Source organism: Podarcis pityusensis (assembly GCF_964106645.2).
Source record: "Podarcis pityusensis genome assembly, chromosome: 14".
Lineage (NCBI taxonomy): Eukaryota > Metazoa > Chordata > Lepidosauria > Squamata > Lacertidae > Podarcis > Podarcis pityusensis.
The window spans coordinates 37,394,196-37,418,906 of record NC_138039.1 but is presented as its reverse complement, the minus strand read 5'-3'; the positions used below and the strand labels follow the sequence as shown (position 1 = coordinate 37,418,906).

Below are 24,711 nucleotides of genomic sequence, written 5' to 3'. Positions count from 1 at the left end.
TTTCCTCCTGTATGTGCTGTTGAATATCTTCCTGCTGTAAACTAGGCATGAATCCCTAAGAAATATAAAACCTCTCTGCTTATTCACCCTCCTATTATTTACTCTATCCGATTTACTTTATCCAGTTTCTTTTCTCTCTGAACTTCATTTGCATTTTTCAAGCCACTCTGCTAACTTATATAACCCATTAAAATTAGCCGTCCACATTTCAACTGGAAAATTTGAATTCCAGTAACCGTCCGAAGTCAATACATAGTACTCGCTGTTAAATATGGCAAGAAAAGCATCTGGAAGGTGTGACTGGTAACATGCCAAATTGCTTGGCAAAACACATGCTGGATCAATCAGATTCAATTTGTCGTACAATGACATGAATTCTGATTATATATCACTGGTGCTCTAGAAACCCAAAACTAGGCTTGGAATTGCTTCCATATGCTTGTATGTTTCTGCTGGAGAATCTGTATGCTACATTTGAATTCTTTGTATTGAAAGCCAAAATATTCAGAAACTATACATTTATTCTTGGTGATTTTAAGTAAACAACTTTTTTTTATATAAAAAAATCAATTATATCGTAGGGGTGGTATTTTCTAAACATGTTAATTGACAGCTTAAGTATGTCTGGCCCTGTTTAAATTGGCAGGGAAACACCCACTGACTCCTGCAACGAGAGTTGAGCCAACACAGTGTTTATTTCAAAACGTTGCCTTTTATCAAATCTGATCAACAGCCTCAAGTAGCAACAAGGGACAGTGACTTCTTCGTGGTGGCTCCAAAGCAGTGGAACTCCTTCTGCAGGGATGCCCACCTCAGTTCTCCCCTTATGGCCTTTAGGGATATTCTTACTGTCCTTTTATGGCAGGGGTGAGGAACCTGTGGCCCTCCAGAGGTTGTTGGGACTCCAACTCTCATTGGATTCAGCCAGCATGGCCAATGCTCAGGGATGATGGCAGTTGAATCCCAGTAACATTAGCAGAGCCACGGGTTCCTCCTCCTTGGTTTATTACCACTGCTTGCTGCTTTTAGCCATTTCTGCCATTGGATTCCATTTGTTTTAGAAAATGTCTAAGGAAACACAATGTGTGACACGACCTCATCATATTGTGAGTTTCCTTGTCTCCATGGGCCATGGGTGGGCAGGGGATAATTCAGAGCACAATAACATTGCATCACATGTTGAATTCCACCAGATGGTATTTGGTAGACCTACACTGTGGCTTGGCATGATGTGACCTAGCCTATTGACTTGTTACAGGCCACTGGACAATTATTATTTTACAAATGAACATGGATTCCAACTTGATTTTCCCCCATGGAAACCCAACACTGCAGTTGCTGTACCACACCGGTACTTAACATTCAAACTATAAGCCAGTGTTGTTGGTTCAATGTGATACCAACCCCTTAGTGCCACCACTGGTGTAGACACCATATGTGTAATGTGATTGTACAATGACTGTTTAAGGTAGTAATCCAGCAACCATCTGCGTGTTTATAAAAGCTACAGTGATTCATGAGTGAGTCTGTTTTGGGATTTTAGCATTAACAGAGAGAGAAAGACCCAGGCTACCTAATTTACCCATTTTTCTTTGTATTATAACCAAGGGTTATATATTTGTCTGTCTATATTATACTTTTATAGTTATATATGTATAATGTACCTATATACTTGGATAACACAACACCCAACAGTACTGGTGTTAAAAGTAGTATAAAGCAGGACAGGGAATGAGGTACAGTTTCTAGGTAAAATGTTACCTGCTGGAAGCTCTCTCTTAAATGGCTTTGATCTTCTGGATGGCAGAATTCTATAATGTCTTTCCCCAAAAGGTCCTAGTAAAGCATCCACAAAAGGAGAAAAACAGAAATGTAAAAATTACAAACACGTTTCCAAACTCCATAAGGCATCAGATAAGTTTCAGTATCAGTATAGCTATTATAGATAGATAGATTCAGAGACAAAATGCAACAGTCGCTCTAAGCATGATTTGTATTCTTTCAGCTGCTCCAACCTTAAGACCTATGCAGTGAAAGTACTACAGTGGTACCTCGGGTTAAGTACTTAATTCATTCCGGAGGTCCGTTCTTAACCTGAAACTGTTCTTAACCTGAAGCACCACTTTAGCTAATGGGGCCTCCTGCTGCTGCCGTGCCGCCGGAGCACGATTTCTGTTCTCATCTTGAAGCAAAGTTCTTAACCCGGGTTAGCGGAGTCTGTAACCTGAAGAGTCTGTAACTCGAGGTACCACTGTATTATTATTTTTACTTTACAGCTACTTTTCTTCCAAGTAGTTTAAGATGGCATACATGGTTCTTCCTTCTACCCATTTCATCTTCAAAACAACCCTGTGGTGTAAGTTAGGCTGAGGGAAAGTAACTGGCTCAAAGTCACTCAGTGAGCTTCGTGACTTGAGTCGGGATTTGAACTCTGGTCTCCCAAGTCCTAGTCTGACACTCTAACGAATACTTCACGCTGACTGTATTCTGCAGTAAGCTGCACCAATGCGCTAATTTATATGTATAGATGCCTCTGGGAAATCAAGATGGTGGGTGGCTGAGGTCTCATCAGCACTGTGCTTCATGGAGCACCCAAAAGCAGTTTTTAAAAAGTGGGGAAGGAGTGGGAATGTTGGGGCCCCCTGTAAAAGACCCAGGGTTTGGACTCTCAGGCCACTCCTTAACACCTGAACTACATTAGGCTCAAAGGCTTGCAGTCAGTTAAGGTACCATCTGTCAGTTTTTCATTTCTTGGTGCAGAAAGCATTGATTTGATGTGTAGAGATCTTTCCTATTCTAATAAATTCAAGAGGGTTCTGGAAGTTTCTCTGTGTGAAAGAAGCAGAAGGTTCATGATGTTTGGGTTATTTCTTCAGAGAAGCAGAGTACAGCTGGTTTAAACTGGTTTTGTTATCTCTTCTATCAAGGTCATGCTGACTATACAAGTAAGGCCAGAAGGAGCCTGCGTTTCATTTTCTCTTACTATCTCTCTTCCATCTGGTGTGGTGTTCTGTTTATAGTGCTAAGGTTTAGACTTATTATAAGTAATTGTAAGTTTAAGGTAAGTCTGCTGCAACTGGATTTCTTATGGACAGTGCCAATCCTGAATGTATTGGATTTGTAACCATTATGCTCATTTGCCTTCAGTAGCAGTAAAGCTCTGATGGATGAAATACAATGGCCTCTGGTCTATTTTGGGGGAATCCTACAGCGTGTTTAAGTTCTTACTCTGCTAACTATACATTGGAATCTACTCTGGATCAATATTGAGTAGAATTTCATGACACCATCTGCCCTTCATGGGGGCTGCTAAGGATTCTAAGAGCTGTTAGGCAGAGTTGCCATATTCCCCAAAGTGCAAATCCAAAGTGTTGAGCTTTTTCTTCCCCCCTTTCTTCCCTTTATTTTTTCCCCCTTTTCTTGAAGCTTTTGAGCTTGTTTTGGGAACATCTCCCCCCCTCCCAAATCTATGTCTATGGCCTTTTTTTGAATTATTAACCCCACTTGCCATACATCAGGGTTTCCTCGGACACTTTGCTGATTTGCCGAAAATCCGCCAGGACGCCGTTTACCTGCCCGATTCCTGGACATATAGCAGCCCTACGTTAGGAGATCTATATTTCTCTCACAGAGCTACAATTCCCACAAAGGTAACAAACAGACCTGGGGTTGATAGCCAATGACACTGATGCATCTTGGATCCACAAAGGTGATGATTCCGTCTGAGTTGTGTCTGGACAAGAATTCTGTGGGGACAGACATTCCATTCATGTCCATGCACATTGGAGAACTGGTAACCTAGGAGAAACAATATGAGATGCTCAATTCCAAGGAAAGGGAAGAAGATCTCCATGTAGAGTCTGATTTCTGCCTGCAATAAAATCTGTTGTGGTATTGCCCACATTTTAAACTTTCACCCCAGTCATGTGACTTCCCTCTCAGAGCAGGTAACATCATTCAAACACACAAGCCAAAAGCTCAAGGGATATCTAGTGTCCAGCAGAATTAAGGAAGAATAATTCACAGGCCATTTTCAAGTTGCGCTGTTCCAAGTGTCTCACACAGTAAACAAATACCATACAGAAATAAATCTTATTAGTCAACACACTTATTATAAGATGATTAAGACTCTCAGGACGTCAAGTGTTTATCTGAAAGCTACTGCTTCATCAAAGTAAAATGGTTTTGTTTAAAATAATCAAAGGTCTTTGAAAGCGTTCTAAATAAACCCTGGAGTTGAATTTTAAAATAGTTTTATTACATTTTGAGCTATGCAAACTGTAATCAACCGCATAAAATAAAAGTCAAAGTGGTTTTTTTTTTTTTTTTTAAAAGCATGCAGTATTTTCATGCTCACATTGCCTCACATTTACACACAATATTTCTTACTGAGCCAGCTAGGGGCCTGTTTTAAAACCTGCAGGCAAAGGTGGAACTTTCTCACTCAGCTACTCTAGAGCAGGGGTTGCGAATATGGCACCCACAGCTGCAAATTCATCTGCAGAAGACTTCTCTGGTTCCCACAGGGTCCCTTCCCCTCACTGAAATTAGGCTTGAAAGAATCCTTCTTATGTAGCCAACATAATGGGTGGTGTTGTGGTATTTGGTTGTGGGAGGGGAAAGGTGTGGCACCTACAGCAGTCTCCAGTTTTCAGATGTGCCCACAGGCCCCAAAAGCTTGGTGACCTCTGCTCTAGAGGACTGGGCCATTGCTGGTGAGGACCTAACCCTCCGCACTGTCCAAATGTACTTCATATTAACGGAAGCACTTTGAATAGAACTTCCCAGGCTGAACACAACTTCTCCTCTGCCCCAAAGCAGCTCATGGGATAGAAGCGTGAGTTCCTTCATCCATGCCTTGCTCTAAGGAATGCAAGGATCACATTGCAACTAATGGCTGCAACTGAGGGTATAGCCACATTCAAACAATATAAAAAACGAGCCAAGGTGAGACTTGAACTCATATGCTCCCCCCATCCTGCCTTATGCATGCAATGAGTTTAGAGGGTCCCACTTCTGTTTTTAAACAATCTACAGTTCCACGTCACGTCCAAACTCAGGGAACTGTGAGTTGTTTAAACTATGGTTAGTATTCATTAACAATGCCTGAACTGTGGTTACAGATCCTGGCTTGTTCTGGCATCATGGTTTAAATAAACTGCAGTCCCCAGAATTTGGGCATCGTGCAGAACCACGGACAGTTTAAAACTGAATGTGGGTGCTTCTAATCTCTTCCTCGGGCATGGGAAAGAGGAGAAGGAAGGAGGAAGCTCACCGTGGCCTGTGTGTATTTCATACTTAATTTAAAAATTAAGGACAGAGGATAGACAGCCCTAAGGACGCGGGTGGCGCTGTGGGTTAAACCACAGAGCCTAGGACTTGCCGATCAGAAAGTTGACGGTTCGAATCCCCGCGACGGGGTGAGCTCCCGTTGCTCGGTCCCAGCTCCTGCCCACCTAGCAGTTCAAAAGCACGTCAAAGTGCAAGTAGATAAATAGGTACCGCTCCGGCGGGAAGGTAAACCGTGTTTCCGTGCGCTGCTCTGGTTCGCCAGAAGCGGCTTAGTCATGCTGGCCACATGACCCGGAAGATGTACACCGGCTCCCTCGGCCAATAAAGCGAGATGAGCACCGCAACCCCAGAGTCAGCCACAACTGGACCTAATGGTCAGGGGTCCCTTTACCTATAGACAGCCCTGGCTGATAGCATATATAAAGAGCAGTCCACTCTAACCCTTTCTTGTGGCAGCAACATGGCCACTCAAGAGTTCTGGGAATGCAAAGGACTTTATGAGGAAATCAGCAATATGTTTTTCAGGCTGCAAGCAATATCTCTTTCCTATGACCTCTTCTCCATACCCCACAGTGCCAGACCGGTTTCTCAGGTACGGACAGCACGTACAATGTTCCTTTCCTTTCCTTAAAACTGTCCCCTAAACAGCAAGTGTCAGGATGTCAGTCTAAGGAAAAACAAGACTTCCAGCTGAATGATTTACTTCCTGGGGAAAAGGAGTTCATAATTTCTGCCCCCTCCAACTTCTCTGCGATTAAACCTGCCCTTATCCCATCGCATGCCATGATCTCCTCGGCTGCTCACAGTGAGCCTTATATAAGAGATGTTTGGTTGCTCCATATGGACAACAGTTTGTTTTGGCAGCTGTATCATCTGCAAAACACCCACACTGGCTCCCTTCACCTCCATCACTTTGGGATCTTCAAGTGTGATTAAGACCGCAGTGCAAAGATGCACTTCCTTGGAAGTACGGATGGGAGAGGAATTCAATTGTTTGCATTTCAGTGAGAAATCATCTGTTTTGCACTTCTCAAACCTACATGTGAACTGAAACACAGCTACCCTTAAAAATTTGCACTTAGAATCACAGAATTGGAAGGGATCCCAAGCGTTTTCTAGTCCCGTCCCCCCCCCCCCCGCAATGCAGGAATCTCAACTAAAGCATCCATAACAGATGACCATCTAATCTCTGCTTAAAAACCTCCAAGGAAAGTAGGAACTTCTCCAAGTTTTGCAATGCAGTTCTTCAGCTAAACAGTGTGTACAAAAACACATGTATTAGTGGGGGGGGGGGACACATTATATTTGGGTTAATTACTTGAAAAATACGTATGCCAGTCAAATTGCATAGAAAAATATGTGCGATAAGAAAAAAGTGCACTAAAATCTCAAGATTTTAATGAGGTTTGATGAGGAAATGTGGAAAACTGAATTTAAGATTGGAAAAGCTGGGAGAAGTAAAATCGACGTTTGTCCATTCCTACTTAGAAGTAAGCTCTTCCAAAACCAGTGGGTGAAATAACCTAACCAAGTCCCTTTCAGCTGCACATCTAAGGTGCCACCCATACTGATGTTTTTTACTTTGTGAGGGATTGCTGTATTTGTATTTTTCACAAATGCAACTGTCGCTCAGGGGTAATTGTGCATTTCTTCATCACGCAACTGTGTGACACACATCGCTGACGGTGATAACTGTGCGGGCAGTGGGTGGTGTTTGAAAGGTATTTTTTACGCAAACGGTCATTTGTGTATAGAACGTGCTAGCCTTTTCCTGCTTTCCCCGCTTAATGCATGTGCACCTCAACATAACTATTTAATATTAAATGAATATTGAGGTGATTCTCAAGTTGTACCCCCTGCTTGTACTTAATGAGGAGGATGCGATTTGGGTTAGGTTGAAGGGGTGTATAGGAAGACCATGGTGTACTTTTGTGTTCCTTCATTTTTGCTGCTGGGAGAAGGACCTGCACATAGCTATTACCAATCCGTCAGTATGGACAATCAAAAAATTGGGTACGTGATGCATGGTACAATGCACTAATGAACACTCACCACAAACATAATCTGTAGCACCGGCAACATTTTCCATTTGTGGTTTCTGACCGCAGAGAACTGTGCAATACAGAGTGTTGAAAAAAGACCCCCTGACTGCCAAAAGGAGGAGGAACTTGGAATACAATCACAAACATCCCCCTCCTCTCCCCAGCGAACAGTGAAGGTTTAGGGAAATGGGCTTTAAATTAAGCACAGCTGCAGAGGTCCATAAGAGAAGCAGCATCCCCCCAAAAAATCCAATAAAAAAATACGGCCATCTTCAAGTTGTTAAGATAAAGAGAGATGATAAAACATCCATCCCATAGATTCACTCTCAGCCGCCTGAGCTTAAAGTTTAAAAGATGGGAGCAGAGAGGAAAGGGGTGGGAATGATGGCTGTAAGGGTTCCAAGTGGTTGCTCGAGAGCAAGGAGGCAATTACCTGCCCTACTCGGTTGTAAAGCCTTGCTTTAGCTGCAAAAATAAACTTTATCTGTCCAGAGCGCCACTCTCCCGGGGCTGGCTCATTCACTGGCAGAATCCATGAGTGGGCAGTCCTTAAACTTTCCCCAGCAAAGTAATTTATTGACGCCCAGTCTGCGCCTCCCCTCTCTGAGCGGAAGCTTACTGCGCAAGGAGGGCGTGGGTAATGGAGGACCCCTCTCCTCCCCGCTTTGCCCAGGCAAAGTGCCCTGGCACTGCCTCGCCTCCTCCGAGCCCTGCAACTCCTCTCCACTGGAGGCGTGGCTACTCTCCTCCGCTGAGGAGGTGCTGCTTCCCACAATCCTTGGCGGCTCTCTCTAATCCATTCAGCTTTTCCTCTCCCCCTCCTGAACCAATGGCAGTTCCCTGTCATCGGCAAATTGGTTGGACAGGACTGTGTGGTTGGTTCACGTGGAAGTACAACAACAACACAAGTAAGACAGCCAGCATAAAAAGCTTCTGAAGAATCCATGTAAAACAGGGGTCCCCAACCTGCGGCCCATGGGCCGGAAGCGGCCCACGAGTTGCTCCGAACCGAGCTGCCCACTTGGCGAGTCCCCGCGCACTGCGCTAAAAAGGCACAGGGCAGCGTGGAGACTCTCTTCCATGGCTCTGGAAACTGCTTCTGCACATGCCCAGATGCCAGAAATCGTTTCTGTGCATGTCCGCAGCACCAGAAATCACTTCTGCACATGCCTAGACGCCGAAAATCGCTTCTGTGCAGGCGCTATTTCCAGCATCTGGGCATGTGCAGAAGTGACTTCCGGCGCCATGGACATGCGCAGACACAATTTCTGCCGTCGCACTGCACCGGCCCGGCCCATGGAGGATCTCTGCGGGAGTGATCCGGCCCATGCCTGGTAAGCCTTGCCGACCCCTGATGTAAAAGGTAGCTTCATCTTACAATTAGCTGCATCTTATGTGGAAGCACCAGTATAAAATTTCCACACACATAAGGTAAGGAACTGCCCTCCAAGGATAAAGCCACCTGTTTTGTATAATCAGGGACAAGTTTGGGACTGCTGCAACGCAATGAATGTGAAAACCTTTACTTTCAAACAAGACAGGATTTAGGATCAGGGTATTTGAAAGGGCACTGTTGGATTCTGACAACCTCTTAAGGCCTGTTGATCACATCGTAGGTGAGATCTGATGTGGAGTTCCAGTGGTCCATGGCATAAAACATACAGACACCTTTGAAAACATTTTAAAGTATTTACCTGAAGCCTCCCAATTGCCACCAGGCAATATTTGCTGCCTTGTCCCACCTCGGCATCTTCTTCTGGTATAGTCATTCCTAAGAACAAGAAGAATGTAATAATTCCACTGTTATACAGGTTGTTGTTTTTTACATTTGTACGCTGTCTTTCTTCCAAGAAGCAGACAGCAGCTCTGAGCCCCTCATTTTCCTTCACACCAACCTAAAAGCAGTGCAGTAGTGAAAGGGAGCCCAGCTCTGAGATATTTTTTGTTGTTGTCGCAGAGTAATGATGTCATTTACTAGAACATCAGGGGAACTGACAGACTCTCCTTGCTCTAGCAAGTGAATAAGGTGATAGAGGCTTTCAGGGTTTATTTTGGTTTAAGATAAGCACAGAGGAAGTCAGGGAATGAAGGAAATAATCCAGAGGAAGCTGAGTACTTTTTCTTTTATGGGGTTCCTACATCACACTAGCAGTTTATATAGCAACACATTTTTGCAAAAATTATTTGCATTTTAATTAAGTGCTAGTTGTTGCATTTCAGCTGGTTTAATGTATTTTGTTGACGTCCAAAGTTTACAAGCCAAACTGACGTGGTCCGAAATAAGCATCGCTGTGATCAATGAAGATTGCTCCCAGGGTGCATTCATGTATCATACTGGCTTCTTTAGGGCAGTTTTGTTTTTTTGCTTTTACTGTAGAACAAGAACTCTGCATTTTCTTAAAAAAACAAAAACGGATCACCAACATATTCTGTCATACTGAAAAGGAACCAGCAAACTGAAAAAATATGTGGGTGTTTCATTACGCTTTGTGTGTTTCCAACCTTTTAAATAGGATTTTATGTTCTAAACATGAAAAGAATAGAAAGGCATTCCAGAATACTATTTTTGGTGCCTCGGGGTTGCACAAATAGCGATGTTGGGTACATTAGCTGCCCACTAGTTTTCTAAATCTTTAACTAATCAGATTACCCAAAATGTGTTTTGGGGCCATAAACTTCCTACAAATGCTTGAGTGATTCTAAGCTATTTAAAGCCCCATTCCCCAGAGTTTCTTAGATTCACGTTGCACAAGAGTTATGAATTGCTCAGAAACATATTTTGGCATATTAGTCAAGTGGATTAGAAAGCAAGCCAGTATTTTGAAAAGAAATTCAATTCAAAGTATTTTAATCTCTTCTATATGGGCAGTAGTGTGTGTGTAAGAGAGAGAGGGAGGGAGGGAGGGAGGATTTGGGGGGCTTGTGAACGCAGCACCCTCACCTGGAAGAATCAGGCCATGCAAACAGAATTCTGTTGCATCTGAATTTTGAATACAGCGGGACCTCGCGTTACATACGCTTAAGGTTACAGACTCCACTAACCCAGAAATATTACCTTGGGTTAAGAACTTTGCTTCAGGATGAGAACAGAAATCGTGCTCTGGCGGCGCGGCGGGAGTGGGAGGCCCCATTAGCTAAAGCGGTGCTTCAGGTTAAGAACAGTTTCAGGTTAAGAACGGACCTCCGGAACGAATTAAGTACTTAACCTGAGGTACCACTGTATTCTGTGCAAAGTGGAAATGGTAGCACTATCAGGCTGGTGGCCCCTCTTGCTGGTCGTAGGGCCCTGCCACTGCCCACTGCTCTCCCTTAAATACCAGGCAACAACATACACCTTGGCAGATTGGGCATGGTAAAGGTTACGTAAAGGTAACAACAGCAGCTTCTACTTGTGGGTTTCTGACAGGCATCTGGTTGGCTCTTATGAGAACAGAGTGCTGTAGTAGTTGGGTCGTTGATCTGATCCAGCGGTGCTCTTATACAGCTAGAGCCTTGGCAAACGTGTGAGCCTTTGGCATGAGTCGAAGAGCAAGAACTAAAGGACAGTTATTCTTCAAAGTTACATGAATGTTTTGTGACCGGGTGGAATGGTCGCTGAGGATAGCACTTCTGGAAGAGGAGGAGCCAAGTGTGCACCAGTCATTTGGCATAATGGTAAGCTTAGTGAGCCAGTGTGATATACAGTGGTAACTTCTAAGTTTTAATTTATATATTTTTTAACTCTTGCTATACCTATTGTCCCTGTTATACTTACAGTACTCTTGCTATACCTATTGTCCCTGTTATACTTACAGTGGTACCTCAGGTTAAGTACTTAATTCGTTCCAGAGGTCTGTTCTTAACCTGAAGCACCACTTTAGCTAATGGGGCCTCCTGCTGCCGCCGCGCTGCCGGAGCACAATTTCTGTTCTCATCCTGAAGCAAAGTTCTTAACCTGAAGCACCATTTCTGGGTTAGCGGAGTCTGCAACCTGAAGCGTATGTAACCTGAAGCGTATGTAACCTGAGGTACCACTGTAATTGCAAATTCAAATGTATCCCTATCGTGACTTCCTTGATATTGTATGTGGGCTGAAACTGGTCTGTGACCGAAATAATAAAAATTCACAGTGGTACCTTGGTACTCAAACGGCTTGGCTCCCGAACAAATCGGCTCCCGAACGCTGCAAACCCAGAAGTGAGTGTTCCGGTTTGCGAATGTTTTTCAGAAGCTGAATGTCCGATGCGGCTTCAGCAGCTTAACAGATTAAGTTCGAGAACCAAGGTACCACTGTAGTAGTGTTTGACGTCAGAGATTTTCCTGCTGCTGTTGCTGATGCACTATTCACATCACCATGGCCTTAGCGAACTGTCATATTCCTGGTATAGTCACATGTATGCTCCCAGCCAGTGAGGGAATCATATAGTGAACATGATGGCATCACTACACCACAAAGCCAATCAGATTGGACTAGGAGATGAGCTCACTAAAGGCAAATGAAGTCCGTTGAACAGAGAGTGTGCAGTGCAAATGACCAGGCAGACATTTTCAAACACAGTTTGCCTACTATAAATGCAAAGAAACATAAATAAATGTCCAAAATTGAAACATTGTTGAGAAATGAGGTTTTTGATAGATGGAGTACTGGCAAGGGGGAAAAAAGTAGATTAAATCTAAGTAGCAGATACTATTAAAGCAACACCATGTTGGAAAATTTATTAGCTGTGCTATCCCATCATATGCACAACTCATAAGAAATCAAGTAATTGGTCTGGTATTAATCAATTCATGACTCAATAGACCTTTCAGAGCAAATATGCCAAAAAATTAATCCAGTCACAACTCAGGTGCTACTATTGGTAAAAGTCCACCGTTTACATTTCTGGCTTGGGAAAAAAGTCTTTCTTCTCCTGGCTGATAGTTGCAAATAAGTAACTTTTGAACATTAACAAGGATTTAAGGTGGATTACCACTTTTGTAATGTTACGTATAATTTTGCATACATATATGGCTACACCAGGAAGACTGATGCCTGCCCATTATTTCATATTGGAAACAAGGTTGAACCCAAATGCCAGCCCCATACACCCCATTTCACAGCACCATATGGGTGTGGTATTTTGCATATCGTGCAATGGGCAGAATTTGTTATCATTGTGGAAGTGGGCTTACCATTTGGGGTATGTATGTAGTGCTTCTATTTAAATGACAGTAGATATTTCTAAATACGGATTAGTCCATGCAATTTCTTTTGCAGACCTGTCTTCTTTTGTCCTTTGCTCTTCCGCGAAGGTGGCTAAAGGCAAGGAACAATCTCCTAACTGAAGTCCCCTCCCATTTGCAAATATTGAGATAATATCATTGAGCTCCTTTTCAGGGCTGTTGTAAAGATGGCTGGGCTAATGTAGATAATATACTTTGAGTAGTCAAAGGATAGAGACAATGAGTGTTTGCTTTTGAAGAGTCTTGTGAGTGGGTAGCACAATCTGTTCCACCCTGTGCTAGTTTTCTGCTTACATGGAGGTGTGTGTGAGGAGGTGTGTGTGGGTGGGTGGGTGGGTGGGTGTGAACATTAAATTTCCTACCCAAATTGGTTCAATTATTTCCTCCATATCCAGCCATAGCTGTCAAGCGTCCCTTATTTGGCGGGACAGTCCCTTATCCCAGTGCCATGTCCCGCTGCTGTCCCTTATTGATGATGTCCCTTAAATAAGCTACTGAAGGTAATGGGGCCCTTTCTATGTCCAGCTGTGCTTTGTCAACAACAAATTGTTGCTGTTTTTTTGTGTTGAATATATGCTATATGGTAATTTATGGATCTAATAGGTATGTATGCATGTATGCATGCAACAAAATATGTATTTTATCAAAGTAATAGTTGATCCCTTATTTTGGCTGCTGATCCCTTATTTTCGAGGCTGCTGGTCCCTTATTGTCAAATCTGTAAGTTGACAGCTATGTCTCCAGCTACTTAGGCTGTTTACACACCATACATTTAAAGCACAGTACCCACCCAACCACCCAAAAAGAACCATGGGAACTGTTAATTTGTTAAGGGCATAGGGAACTGTAGCTCTGTGAGGGGGGAAAAGTCACTGAAACAAAAATGGAGATGCAGGTTGCTGGACTATAAGACTCTCAAAAGAAACACTGGTTAAGCAGTAATGGTAAACAGGGCCAGCTCAAGACATCTTGCTGCTTGAGGCAAAACAGGGCAGGGGGCGCTCTGTCTATGACACAGATGTGCCACAAGTTCTGGAGCAAGGTGTCCATTTCTAAATTCAATAGATCCCAGAAAATCCTAAATAGCCTGGCTTTTAGTGGGGGAAAGCTGCTAATCCTTATGATTTCACAGAACATCGGTACAGTGGTACCTCGGGTTAAGTACTTAATTCATTCCGGAGGTCCGTTCTTAACCTGAAACTGTTCTTAACCTGAAGCACCACTTTAGCTAATGGGGCCTCCTGCTGCTGCCATGCCACTGCCGCGTAATTTCTGTTCTCATCCTGAAGCAAAGTTCTTAACCCGAGATACTATTTCTGGGTTAGTGGAGTCTGTAACCTGAAGCGTATGTAACCTGAGGTACCACTGTACGTAATGGGACAAGATGGCACCCCTCAGTTGAATCTTACTTCAAAACAAGAAACATCATAATAATGTTCTCCTAGTACAGTGGTACCTCGGGTTACATACACTTCAGGTTACACACTTCACTAAGCCAGAAATTGTGCTTCAGGTTAAGAAATTTGCTTCAGGATAAGAACAGAAATCGGACTCCGGCGGTGCAGTGGCAGCAGGAAACCCCATTAGCTAAAGTGGCGCTTCAGGTTAAGAACAGTTTCAGGTTAAGTACGGACCTCCAGAACGAATTAAGTACTTAACCCGAGGTACCACTGTATGGGGAAGGGGGGTGATAGTTCTGTGGCACAAACAACTCAAATCTCCAACAGAGGGGAATAGCCAGGGGGCACGGGAGGAAAGGAGGCTGCTACTGCTACTTCCCAGTATCTGCTGCCTGAAGCAACGGCCTCACTCCAATAGTAGAGCCGGCCCCGATGGTAAACAGAACCTGGATAGCTAGAAAAACAAAAACAAAAAGTGACAATTTGGAGAGAATTAACTGAAAAAGAAATATGTGCTTTTATTTTATTGACACTTGGGTGGGTTGAGGGTCTTTCTGTGTGCGACGTGCACTTGGGAACTCTCCGGATGGGAACACTAGTCTTGGCTTTGCTTTAACACTTATAAAACTTCCTAGACACACACTTTACAGTTTCTCTCAACCAAATATTTTCCATCAATTGTTATGCGATGAACAAAACCGATTAGGAAAAACATCATATGGACTGCATAAAAATTCATTTCCTTCTCAGAAATATGAGATCCCTTAATTGAGCGGGATGAAGGGGAGACAAAAACTTTTTTAAATTAAATTTAGAACGACAAATACTGAGGGATGGGGGCATTTCATTTCTGCACTTCGTGGGCAGGGTTAATGCAACAATTTATACAAAGTTAATATGTCCAGCCAGCTAGCCAAGCAGACAAAGCAAATGGATGATCAAAGGTCTGGGCAAAGGGCTCATTTCATCGAAGGCGTCTCTTCCTACTAATGTCCCAGTGCTCTGTTTCACAATCTACCAAAACATGCATTACGCATGTCATAATAACCTACCGAAATAGCTGGATAACAAGAGTATGGGTTTTCATGAGGCAATTTTAAACATTTCCCTCCTGGGGTGCAGAATTAACACTCACTTAGTTTATTTTGTAGGGCAATGGGGTTAAAAACAAAACAAAACTCTACATTCAGCTAGAGAAAAACCTTTCCACATAAACATGCTAGAGCTCCTTGGCAGCCAAGGCCACATTCACACCATACATTTAAAGCACGATAAACAGTCGTGACTTCTTGCAATGAATCCTGGGAGCTGCAGCTTGTTAAAGGTGCCGAGAATTGTTAGGAGACGCCTTCGTAGGGTTGCCATGTGTCCTCTTTTTCCAGGACACGACCTCTTTATCAGGTCTGGTTGCCACATGGTCCTCTTTTTCCGGAATACGACCTCTTTTTCAGGATAAACATTTCTGTCTGGGCAGATTTTTAAAGATTGGCAAAATGTCCAGGTTTTTTGTTTGGTTTTTTGTTTTGTTTACGGTAACCCAAGAGTTTTTTTCTAGACTCAGATCTAAGGCACCCAGCTAAGCTAGTCTGCAGCGGAGAATCACAACAGAGCAGCATCTTAAACAGGCCACATACTGTGTAAATCCCTTCTCTTGCGGCTGAACGAAAAGGATGCTGGCTCAGCTATAAGAGGAGCCTGGGAGGGCAAGAGTTAACACCCCTCTTCCCTTAAGGAGAACCCATATGTACATGTTAAACAGTTTAATAAATTGTTATGTTCAAAAAGATGTGAACGTGAGCCCAAATACTTTCATGTGGCAAGTGAGGGAGCAATATGTATTATTATTACTATTTTGCTATTGCTGAAAGTTAAGAACATTGCTACTAGCGATATATCACAGCTTCTATAGCCTACATATAGTAGGGGTATTTAAAATGAGAGTCGTCATAGCGATCCATAGTTTAAAGTCAGGAAATGTGCTCTCTGTTTTTGCTCTTCAAAATATGGCAGCCCTACTTTTCCCCTCACAGAGCTGTAATTTCCAGAGTGGTTCAGCAATCGATCCCTTTTCACAGGGAACTCTGGGAATTGTAGTTCTGTGAAGGAAACGGTTTAAAATGGTATCATGTTGCTTTCAATGTTCGGTGGCCCAAGTCAATCACTGAAACTCAGCATACTGTGAAAGGTTTTCAGGCCTGCTACTTATTACATTTTTATCCTAGAAGAGTTTCCAAGGAAGCATAGGTTATCCTTCCATTTTATCCTCACAACAACCTTGTGAGGGAGGTTAAGATATTTGGGGGGGCGGCGTAGGGAGAGGGTCAAGGTTACTTACTGGGCTTTAAATGTAAGTGGGGATACTATGAAGACATTTTGCCATAAGGAACTGAATGCTAACAGCTGCCAAGATCTCTATAGCATAACAGTGGAAATAGTTATAAAATCTGACTATATCCTTATGGTATAAAAATCTCTGGAATTCAGTTATTGCAGAAAAAAATGAGTTATGGGTCTCTAAGGGACAGGAAAATCCTGATCATTTCTATTCAATATGGTGGGATTATATTTCATATAGTTTAGTTTCAGATTTACAGATACTGTATCTCTCCCTGCGCCATCTAGAGAAATATGGCTGTGATGATTTTAGACTGGGTATTATTTAATATGTTTAGGTATTGTATGTCTTGCCTTTAGCTGGATGCATTATTAAATTTTTATTATGGTTGACTTGTCTCTAATAATAATTTGAAAACTGGTAAAAATAAGCGTTACAAAAAATAATAGGTAAGTGAAGATTTGAACCCAGGTCTCCCCACTGGAGGCTGGTCCATTAGGGTGAAAGGGACACTGTCCCACCACCCTCCGTCTGTCCTCAGCCAGTCCCCCACCTGCGCCCCTGTGCCAAGGTGTAATGACTGACTAGGCCACACCTGCCCCAAACATGACCCCCAAATTCCTTATATGAACTTTGAAGGGTTTGAGGGCTTTTCTCCAGAGAGGTGTCCACGGAGACTTGAAGTAATTATCATGAGGTAGTTCTGGAAAAGAGCCGATGCTCTGCATCTCCTTCCACCCACGAGGAAGACTTCAAGGAGCGTGCCAGCCTTTTTCTCAAAATGGATGGAGGGAATCAAAGAGCCGCTCCCTAGCGTAATGACCTCCAGACAAAAGGAGGTGAAAAGACTGTGAAATTAGGTCATCTGTTTGCTCACTAGAACAAGCGTCCTTGTGACTCTGATCTCAGGCGCATTCAGCTTTGGGAAGAGGTGGGGGAGAGATAAACCAACCCTCTACCTACTCCCCCCAAAACCTGCTGCTACATGTATTTAGCTGGGGGTGAGTTGGGGAATGTTTTCTTCTTCTTTCCCTGAATCTCTTATTAGCTGCCTCCCATACTGCTGGAAAGCTGAGTGTGCATCTAGATGATTCTGAGACAAAGAAGTCTGGTTTCATTTAGCTTGGAGACATCTGTTTGGTACTATATAAATAAATAGCATAGGACCATGAGGAATGTTTGGCAGGCGAAACATGTAAAAAATAGATAGAGAGATGAGGGTAGAGGAAAGGTTGGTCTCTGAGAGGTCAACGCCAGATCTGGGCACATGCGAGTACTTCGGTCATGAAAGGCCAGGATCAGGTCTACAGGGCAAACTCTAGGTTTGTGGGGGCCCTTAGCACAGCGTCCCCCTTACCAGAAGTCCTGGAAAAAGACAGCAGCCTGCTGATGAGTCCCAGGTGACTTGGAGTTACCATTTCAGCTTTTTACAATGCCTCACACTGATGTATAATTGTTCCATACCCTCCAATATTTCTCTGAGAAAAACAAGGACATCCTATTCCATGTTGTTGTTGCTTAGTCGTTTAGTCGTGTCCGACTCTTTGTGACCCCATGGACCAGAGCACGCCAGGCACTTCTGTCTTCCACTGCCTCCCGCAGTTTGGTCAAACTCTTGCTGGTAGCTTTGAGAACACTGTCCAACCATCTCATCCTCTGTTGTCCCCTTCTCCTTGTGCCCTCCATCTTTCCCAACATCAGGGTCTTTTCCAAGGAGTCTTCTCTTCTCATGAGGTGGCCAAAGTATTGGAGCCTCAGCTTCACGATCTGTCCTTCCAGTGAGCACTCAGGGCTGATTTCCTGAAGAATGGATAGGTCTGATCTTCTTGCAGTCCATGGGACTCTCAAGAGTCTCCTCCTGCACCATAATTCAAAAGCATCAATTCTTCGGCGATCAGCCTTCTTTATGGTCCAGCTTTCACTTCCATACATCACTACTGGGAATCCTATTCCATACCCTCCAACAATTCTCCGATGAAAATAGAGATGTCCCCTCCAACATTTCTTTGATGAAAATAGAGACATCCCTTCCAGCCAGCTGAGCCTCTGAAAAAGCTCTCAAAAGCCCGAGATAGGCTTTGGAAAACTGCAGGCCAGTTTGCAAGGTATGCAAAAAGGAGAAGGTTTCAAATTAATTACTTGCGCTGAATACCTCAGAGATAAACGCTGTACATATTTAGCTTCCAAAGAACAGTAGCAACAGCTATTCAGATACGAGGAGCTTGCTCTGAATTCCTCGGTTTTCTGGTGTGAATCCAAGGAGAAGCAGCGAGGAGGGGGCCATGTTGGGGCCTGCTTTCAAGGTTACTGGCTTCAGCGTTCAGAACAGGTTGTTCTAAAGTTTCCCGCGAAGCAAGCCAAAGCCAGCCGTTTGCTGCTCTCCATACCTGATCTTAACAGCTGTAATTTTATTGCAAGGCAGAAGAATGTGAACAAATTCAATTTCCTCTGTGCTTAATTTTATTTTGTGTGCTGGGGGGCGGGCTAGGGAATTAACACGTCACCACTGTGGTGGTAAACTACGGCTCCCAGGGTTCTTTGGGGGGACTCATGTTCTTTAAATGTACGGTGTGCAGGCAACGCTGCTGAAAGCTACAGAGTCAAAAAAGGCAGCTTCCTCCTTCTGAGCAATTTATGGCAGGGGTGGGGAACCTTGAGCCCAAGTGCCAAATGCAGCCCTGCAACCCACTCCATCAGGCCCTTGGAAAACTCCCAGGGCAGACCTCCTAGAATCATAGAATCATAGAGTTGGAAGAGACCACAAGGGCCATCGAGTCCAACCCCCTGCCAAGCAGGAAACACCATCAGAGCACTCCTGACATATGGTTGTCAAGCCTCTGCTTAAAGATCTCCAAAGGAGGAGACTCCACCACACTCCTTGGCAGCAAATTCCACTGTTGAACAGCTCTTACTGTCAGGAAGTTCTTCCTAATGTTTAGGTGGAATCTTCTTTCTTGTAGTTTGGATCCATTGCTCCGTGTCCGCTTCTCTGGAGCAGCAGAAAACAACCTTTCTCCCTCCTCTATGTGACATCCTTTTATATATTTGAACATATCACCCCTTAACCTCCTCTTCTCCAGGCTAAACATGCCCAGCTCCCTTAGCCGTTCCTCATAAGGCATCGTTTCCAGGCCTTTGACCATTTTGGTTGCCCTCCTCTGGACACCTTCCAGTTTGTCAGTGTCCTTCTTGAACTGTGGTGCCCAGAACTGGACACAGTACTCCAGGTGAGGTCTGACCAGAGCAGAATACAGTGGCACTATTACTTCCCTTGATCTAGATGCTATACTCCTATTGATGCAGCCCAGAATTGCATTGGCTTTTTTAGCTGCCGCGTCACACTGTTGGCTCATGTCAAGTTTGTGGTCAACCAAGACTCCTAGATCCTTTTCACATGTACTGCTCTCAAGCCAGGTGTCCCCCATCTTGTATTTGTGCCTCTCGTTTTTTTTGCCCAAGTGCAATACTTTACATTTCTCCCTGTTAAAATTCATCTTGTTTCCTCATCACAGCTACACCATCTCTCCCCAAGCCACACACCTCAGTAGCCAAGCTTCACGCCCTCAAGTATTTTTGTCTGGCAGGAATGTGTCACTGAATTCTGATAATGCCTTTAGCTGCCTGTAAGGTAAAAAGGTAAAGGATCCCTGGACGGTTAAGTCCAGTCAAACATGACTATGGGGTTGTGGCACTCTTCTCACTTTTCAGGCCAAGGGAGACGGCGTTTGTCCACAGACAGCTTTCTGGGTCATGTGGCCAACATGACTAAACCACTTCTGGCGCCACAGAACATGTGACAGAAACCAAAGCGCCCGGAAACGCCATTTATCTTCCCGCCACAGCGGTAACTATTTATCTACTCGCCCTGGTGTGGTTTTGAACTGCTAGGTTGGCAGAATATGGGAAAGAACAACGGGAGCTCACCCCGTTGCGGGAATTCGAACCGCCGACCTTCCAATCAGCAAGCCCAAGAGGCTCAGTGGTTTAGCCCACAGCGCCACCCACTGCCTGTATGGAGGAACTGCAAAGGTAAAATTTGCAATCTTTGCTCCGCCCACTTTGCCTCTGGCCCTGCCCTCTACTGGAATGCGGCCCCAGAATGTTGCCCAGAAGTGAATGTGGCCCTTGGTTGAGAAAGGCCCCCCCCCCCGATCTATAGTAAAGTAAGGAGACACAGACTCTGATACATAAACAAGGCAAAGCATGGTTGTAAAGATGCAAAGTTCAGTCCTGTTTAAGTAACACCCAGTCCAAGGAAGCATTCAAAGTCTTGATGATTTTTGGATCTTTTGGACCTGGCCAAGATTCTCCACTCACAAGGGCGAAATGGCCAGGATTCATCAAAGCACAGGAATGGAAACCTGGTTTCCAGGCCTGTTAGGCATGGAAAGCCTTTGTCCTTGCCTTAGCTTGAAACCTGTCCGGTTACTAGGCATGTAAATCGGTCTGAGAGGAGCATATGTACAGTGCTATCAGCAACGGGTTTCATAAAGGCCCCAATGGCTTCCCCTAAAGATGGAAAGTGCAAAAAATATTTCCCAGTGAAGTTCTTAGAGAGAAAGGGACTTTGGAAGTTCTCTCCCACCCAAAAGGCTGCAAGCTCCCTGAAAGACAGCTTTTATTAGCCACTCTTTCATTTCACCTTTCCAGCTGTACATTTCCGGCCCATGCCAGTAGCGAAATGGTTCAGAGGCAGAAGGTGGACAGAGAAGACTCACATTGGCATGGAACATCAGAAGTCAATATTTTTCTTGGCTGCTGCAGGAGTTGCCCAATAACTTTTTAAGCCAATGTCAGCACTTGCTCCCAAATCTACCCTCCTGCAATCAGGGGTGGGAGTATCCTTATGATAAGCAGGCAGAGTGACACCTTTAATCTGGCCCAACTTCAAATCACCAGTAGCCAGTATGAAGGAAGTGGGATGAGGCCGTTAACAAGACGGTCAGCACTTGCGATTGATTGATTGCTAGCTAAGCTTCTAGACAGGGGTAGGTAACCTAAGGCCCAGGGGCCAGATCATAGCTGTCAACTTTTCCCTTTTCCTGCGAGGAATCCTATTCAGAATAAGGGAATTTCCCTTTAAAAAGGGGAAAAGTTGACAGCTATGGGCCGGATCCGGCCCAATCGCCTTCTAGATCCAGCCCGTGGACAGTCCGGGAATCAGCGTGTTTTTACATGAGTAGAATGTGTCCTTTTATTTAAAATGCATCTCTGGGTTATTTGTGGGGCCTGCCTGGTGTTTTGACATGAGTAGAATGTGTGCTTTTATTTAAAATGCATCTCTGGGTTATTTGTGGGGCATACAAATTCGTTCATCCCCCCCCCCCAAAATATAGTCCGGCCTACCACATGGTCTGAGGGACGGTAGACCGGCCCATGACTGAAAAAGGTTGTTGACCCCCTGTTCTAGATTGCTTCTGTGGATTTAGCAACCAATGCGCTTATATTCCAATTTCTGCTTGTCCCTTTTGACGAGAACCAAGGGTTCCCAAACTATGGTCCACACAACACCAGTGGTCTGCAAGCTTCGTTTAGGTCAGGGTTTCCCAAACCTGGCCTCCAGCTGTTTTTGAACTACAACTCCCATCATCTCTAGCTAGCAGGGCCAGTGGCCAGGGATGATGGGAAGTGTAGTCCAAAACCAGCAGCAAACCCAAGTTTGGGAAACCCTGATCTAGGTGGACTGCGGAGGGTCTGAGGATTTGTGGTTGAAGATGGGAGACGGTACAACCAAATGGTTATTTCAAGTCTAATTTCAGAGGTAGAGGGGACTCCCTGGGTGCCAGAGAAGGCACATATGTACCAATGGGCGCCACACTGGCAACCCCTGATGCACAAACGTCTACCCACAGCGGTCACTCAAAGCCCTCCAGCGTTGCTTGTCTCCGTTCAGACTGAACATAGTATCTAAAGTTATAAGCAAACTGTCTTGCCAATGGCAACCAGCGAATGATTAGTAAATGGGATCGATATAAAGTTTCAGGTATGGTTTCTGATTATTGGCTGAATACTGATGAAAGACCACAGCATGCAGAATATCCCATATTCCACCTTGCTAAAAGGACCAGGGAAGAAAATATGGGAAAGGCTGTGTCTGAAACCCCATGAAGCTGCTGCCAGTCAGTCCATGCAATACTGAACTAGGTGGATCACTGGTCTGACTTCTAAAGCAGCTTCTGTGGAAGGCCATAGCTCAGTGATTAGAACAACTGCTTGACATGCAGAAGGCTAGAGGTTCAACCCCTGACATCTCCAGGAAGGGCTGGGAGAGACCCCAGTCTTGAAATACAGAAGATCTGCTGCCAGCTGCAGTATGTAACACTGAGTTACATAGGCGACAGAACACCTGCTTTGAATACAGAAGGACCTCGGATCAATCCCTGGCATCTCAGTTAAAATGATCAGGTAGTAGGCCATGGGAAGGACCCCTGGCCTATGATCCTGGACAGCTGCTGCCAGCCAGAGTAAAGAATACTAGCTGGATAGACAAAAAGGCTTACTTGGTACAAAGGCGGCTTCCTGTGTTTCTACTGTTTCTTTTAAAATCCTTTTCTTTTAAAATCACAACCTTTTCTTTTAAAATCACAGTTTAAATGGTGTGTTGTTGTTGTTGTTTTGTTATTTACAGTAATCCAAAAGCAAAATTGAAACGGTTTTGTGATTTACAATAACCCAACCATCTTCTTAAGTGCCAGCTGGAAACACAAAGGAAGGATTCTGACCTCCCCCTGCCCCACCGCACTTTCCATCGCTGCAGCCATGTGATGTGAATTAGGTTCGTTTGGTTTAAGTGGCTTCTGAAATGCCAGAAGAACGTCCTGTGCACCATCTACGTGCATGCATGCAAAAACACACACAAAAAATAATCAAGCTATCTTTAAAACTGTCAAGAAGATGCAACAGAGAATACAGAACTACCCACCAGAAATATGTACGGCCATAAGTTAAAATTGGCTAAGAGAGCCTATAGATGTGGTGTGATTGGGATGAGGGCATTTGCAATCTTTGGGGAGGAGGGGGGCAGAGAAAAGAAAGCCGCCACCAGTTTGTGATTGTGGTATGTTCAAACTCAGGCAACGAAAGGGCAAGATAACTCCAGTTCTGATTCATATCAGCAGGAGCTGTCAGAGGGAAGAGGAGTTCTTCAGCTCATCCAAGTGGTAAGGTCAGCCAAACCACCCCTTAACAATGCTGGATTCTACTCTTGGTCTCCTGTTGTTTTTCACATTTTCCCATATGGAAATATTCCCCTGCGAGCGATTGAGTTACTGGTGTGTGTGTGTTTTGAACGGTGCAATGGACCAAGAAAGGGGAAAAGAAATGTCATTCCCAGAAGCCCTCATTCAAAACAGGATTGACTTACCGCAGAGGTTATAACGCCTAGGCTCCAAATAGCTACAGGCCTTTGGCCAACTGCACAATCCATGACCTTTTAAACTATCTCCGTCTGTGTCTCCTTACTGTTGGTTGGTTGTTACTGTGTTGTGTATTTTTGTGTTTTTATATTGTAAACCGCCTTGTGATCCTTGTTTGAAGGAAGGTATATAATTTTTAACAACAACAACAACAGGTTATGAGACTCTTAATCTCTAAGTCATGGGTTTGAGCCCCCGTGTTAGGCAAAATATTCCTGAATTGCAAGTGGTTGGATGACCCTCATGGTCCCTTTCCAACTCTACAAATTCTATTATTCTAAAATGTACATACACAGACACACAAAAGTGAAGCACCTGATGGGAAATAGAGAAAAGCATTTCAAGACTCATTTCAAGATGCTGAAGTGTACAGTGGTACTTTGGGTTACGTACTTAATTCGTTCCGGAGGTCTGTTCTTACCCTGAAGCACCACCCGCCGCGGCACCGGGACACGATTTTTGTTCTCATCCTGAAGCAAAGTTCTTAACCTGAAGCACTATTTTTGGGTTAGCGGAGTCTGTAACCTGAAGCGTCTGTAACCTGAAGCGTCTGTAACCCAGGGTACCACTGTACGGCATTTCTATTGATACCCAATGTGGTTCAGCCAGAACATCGGAAACCGCCTTATACCTAGTCACGCCATTGGCCCATCTAGCTCAGTGGTGTCTACAGAGTTTGTGGCTCTCCAGAGTTTCAGAGAGAGGATACTCCTAGCCCTACCTGGAAATGCCAGGGATTGAACCTGGGACCTTCTGCATGCAAGGCTGGTGCTCTAACCACTGAGCTACAGCACCTTCCCTAGTGTGTTTCGGCCAGAACACAGGGCACTGTCTTGTACTGAGTCAGACTGAGAGGGAACAGGACGTCCTGGGGGGTTTGATGCTCAAAAGCATCAGTTCTGAAGCAAATTGCAAGGCAAAACTCTCACTGACTTCGAACTGGGTGCTTTTGAGCTGTCTACAAGGATACACAGAAGTCACCCAGTTCATTTAGGCCTGTTCTGGCCAAAATGCAATGCTCTTCA

General features: G+C 44.3%; 1 protein-coding gene across 4 annotated transcripts in view; it reads right to left on the bottom strand.

Annotated features, from left to right (window-relative positions):
* The window catches only part of ARNT2 (aryl hydrocarbon receptor nuclear translocator 2), a 151,156-nt gene that overhangs the window by 42,275 nt on the left and 84,170 nt on the right, over positions 1-24,711 (bottom strand). For all 4 annotated transcript variants that reach the window (XM_080980361.1, XM_080980362.1, XM_080980363.1 and 1 more), the window contains exons 9-11: positions 9,029-9,105; positions 3,664-3,798; positions 1,762-1,836 (exon numbers count right to left, since the gene is read on the bottom strand). In XM_080980361.1, the coding sequence (XP_080836487.1) occupies positions 1,762-1,836; positions 3,664-3,798; positions 9,029-9,105 (287 nt within the window). The remainder of the gene's footprint in view (positions 1-1,761; positions 1,837-3,663; positions 3,799-9,028; positions 9,106-24,711) is intronic.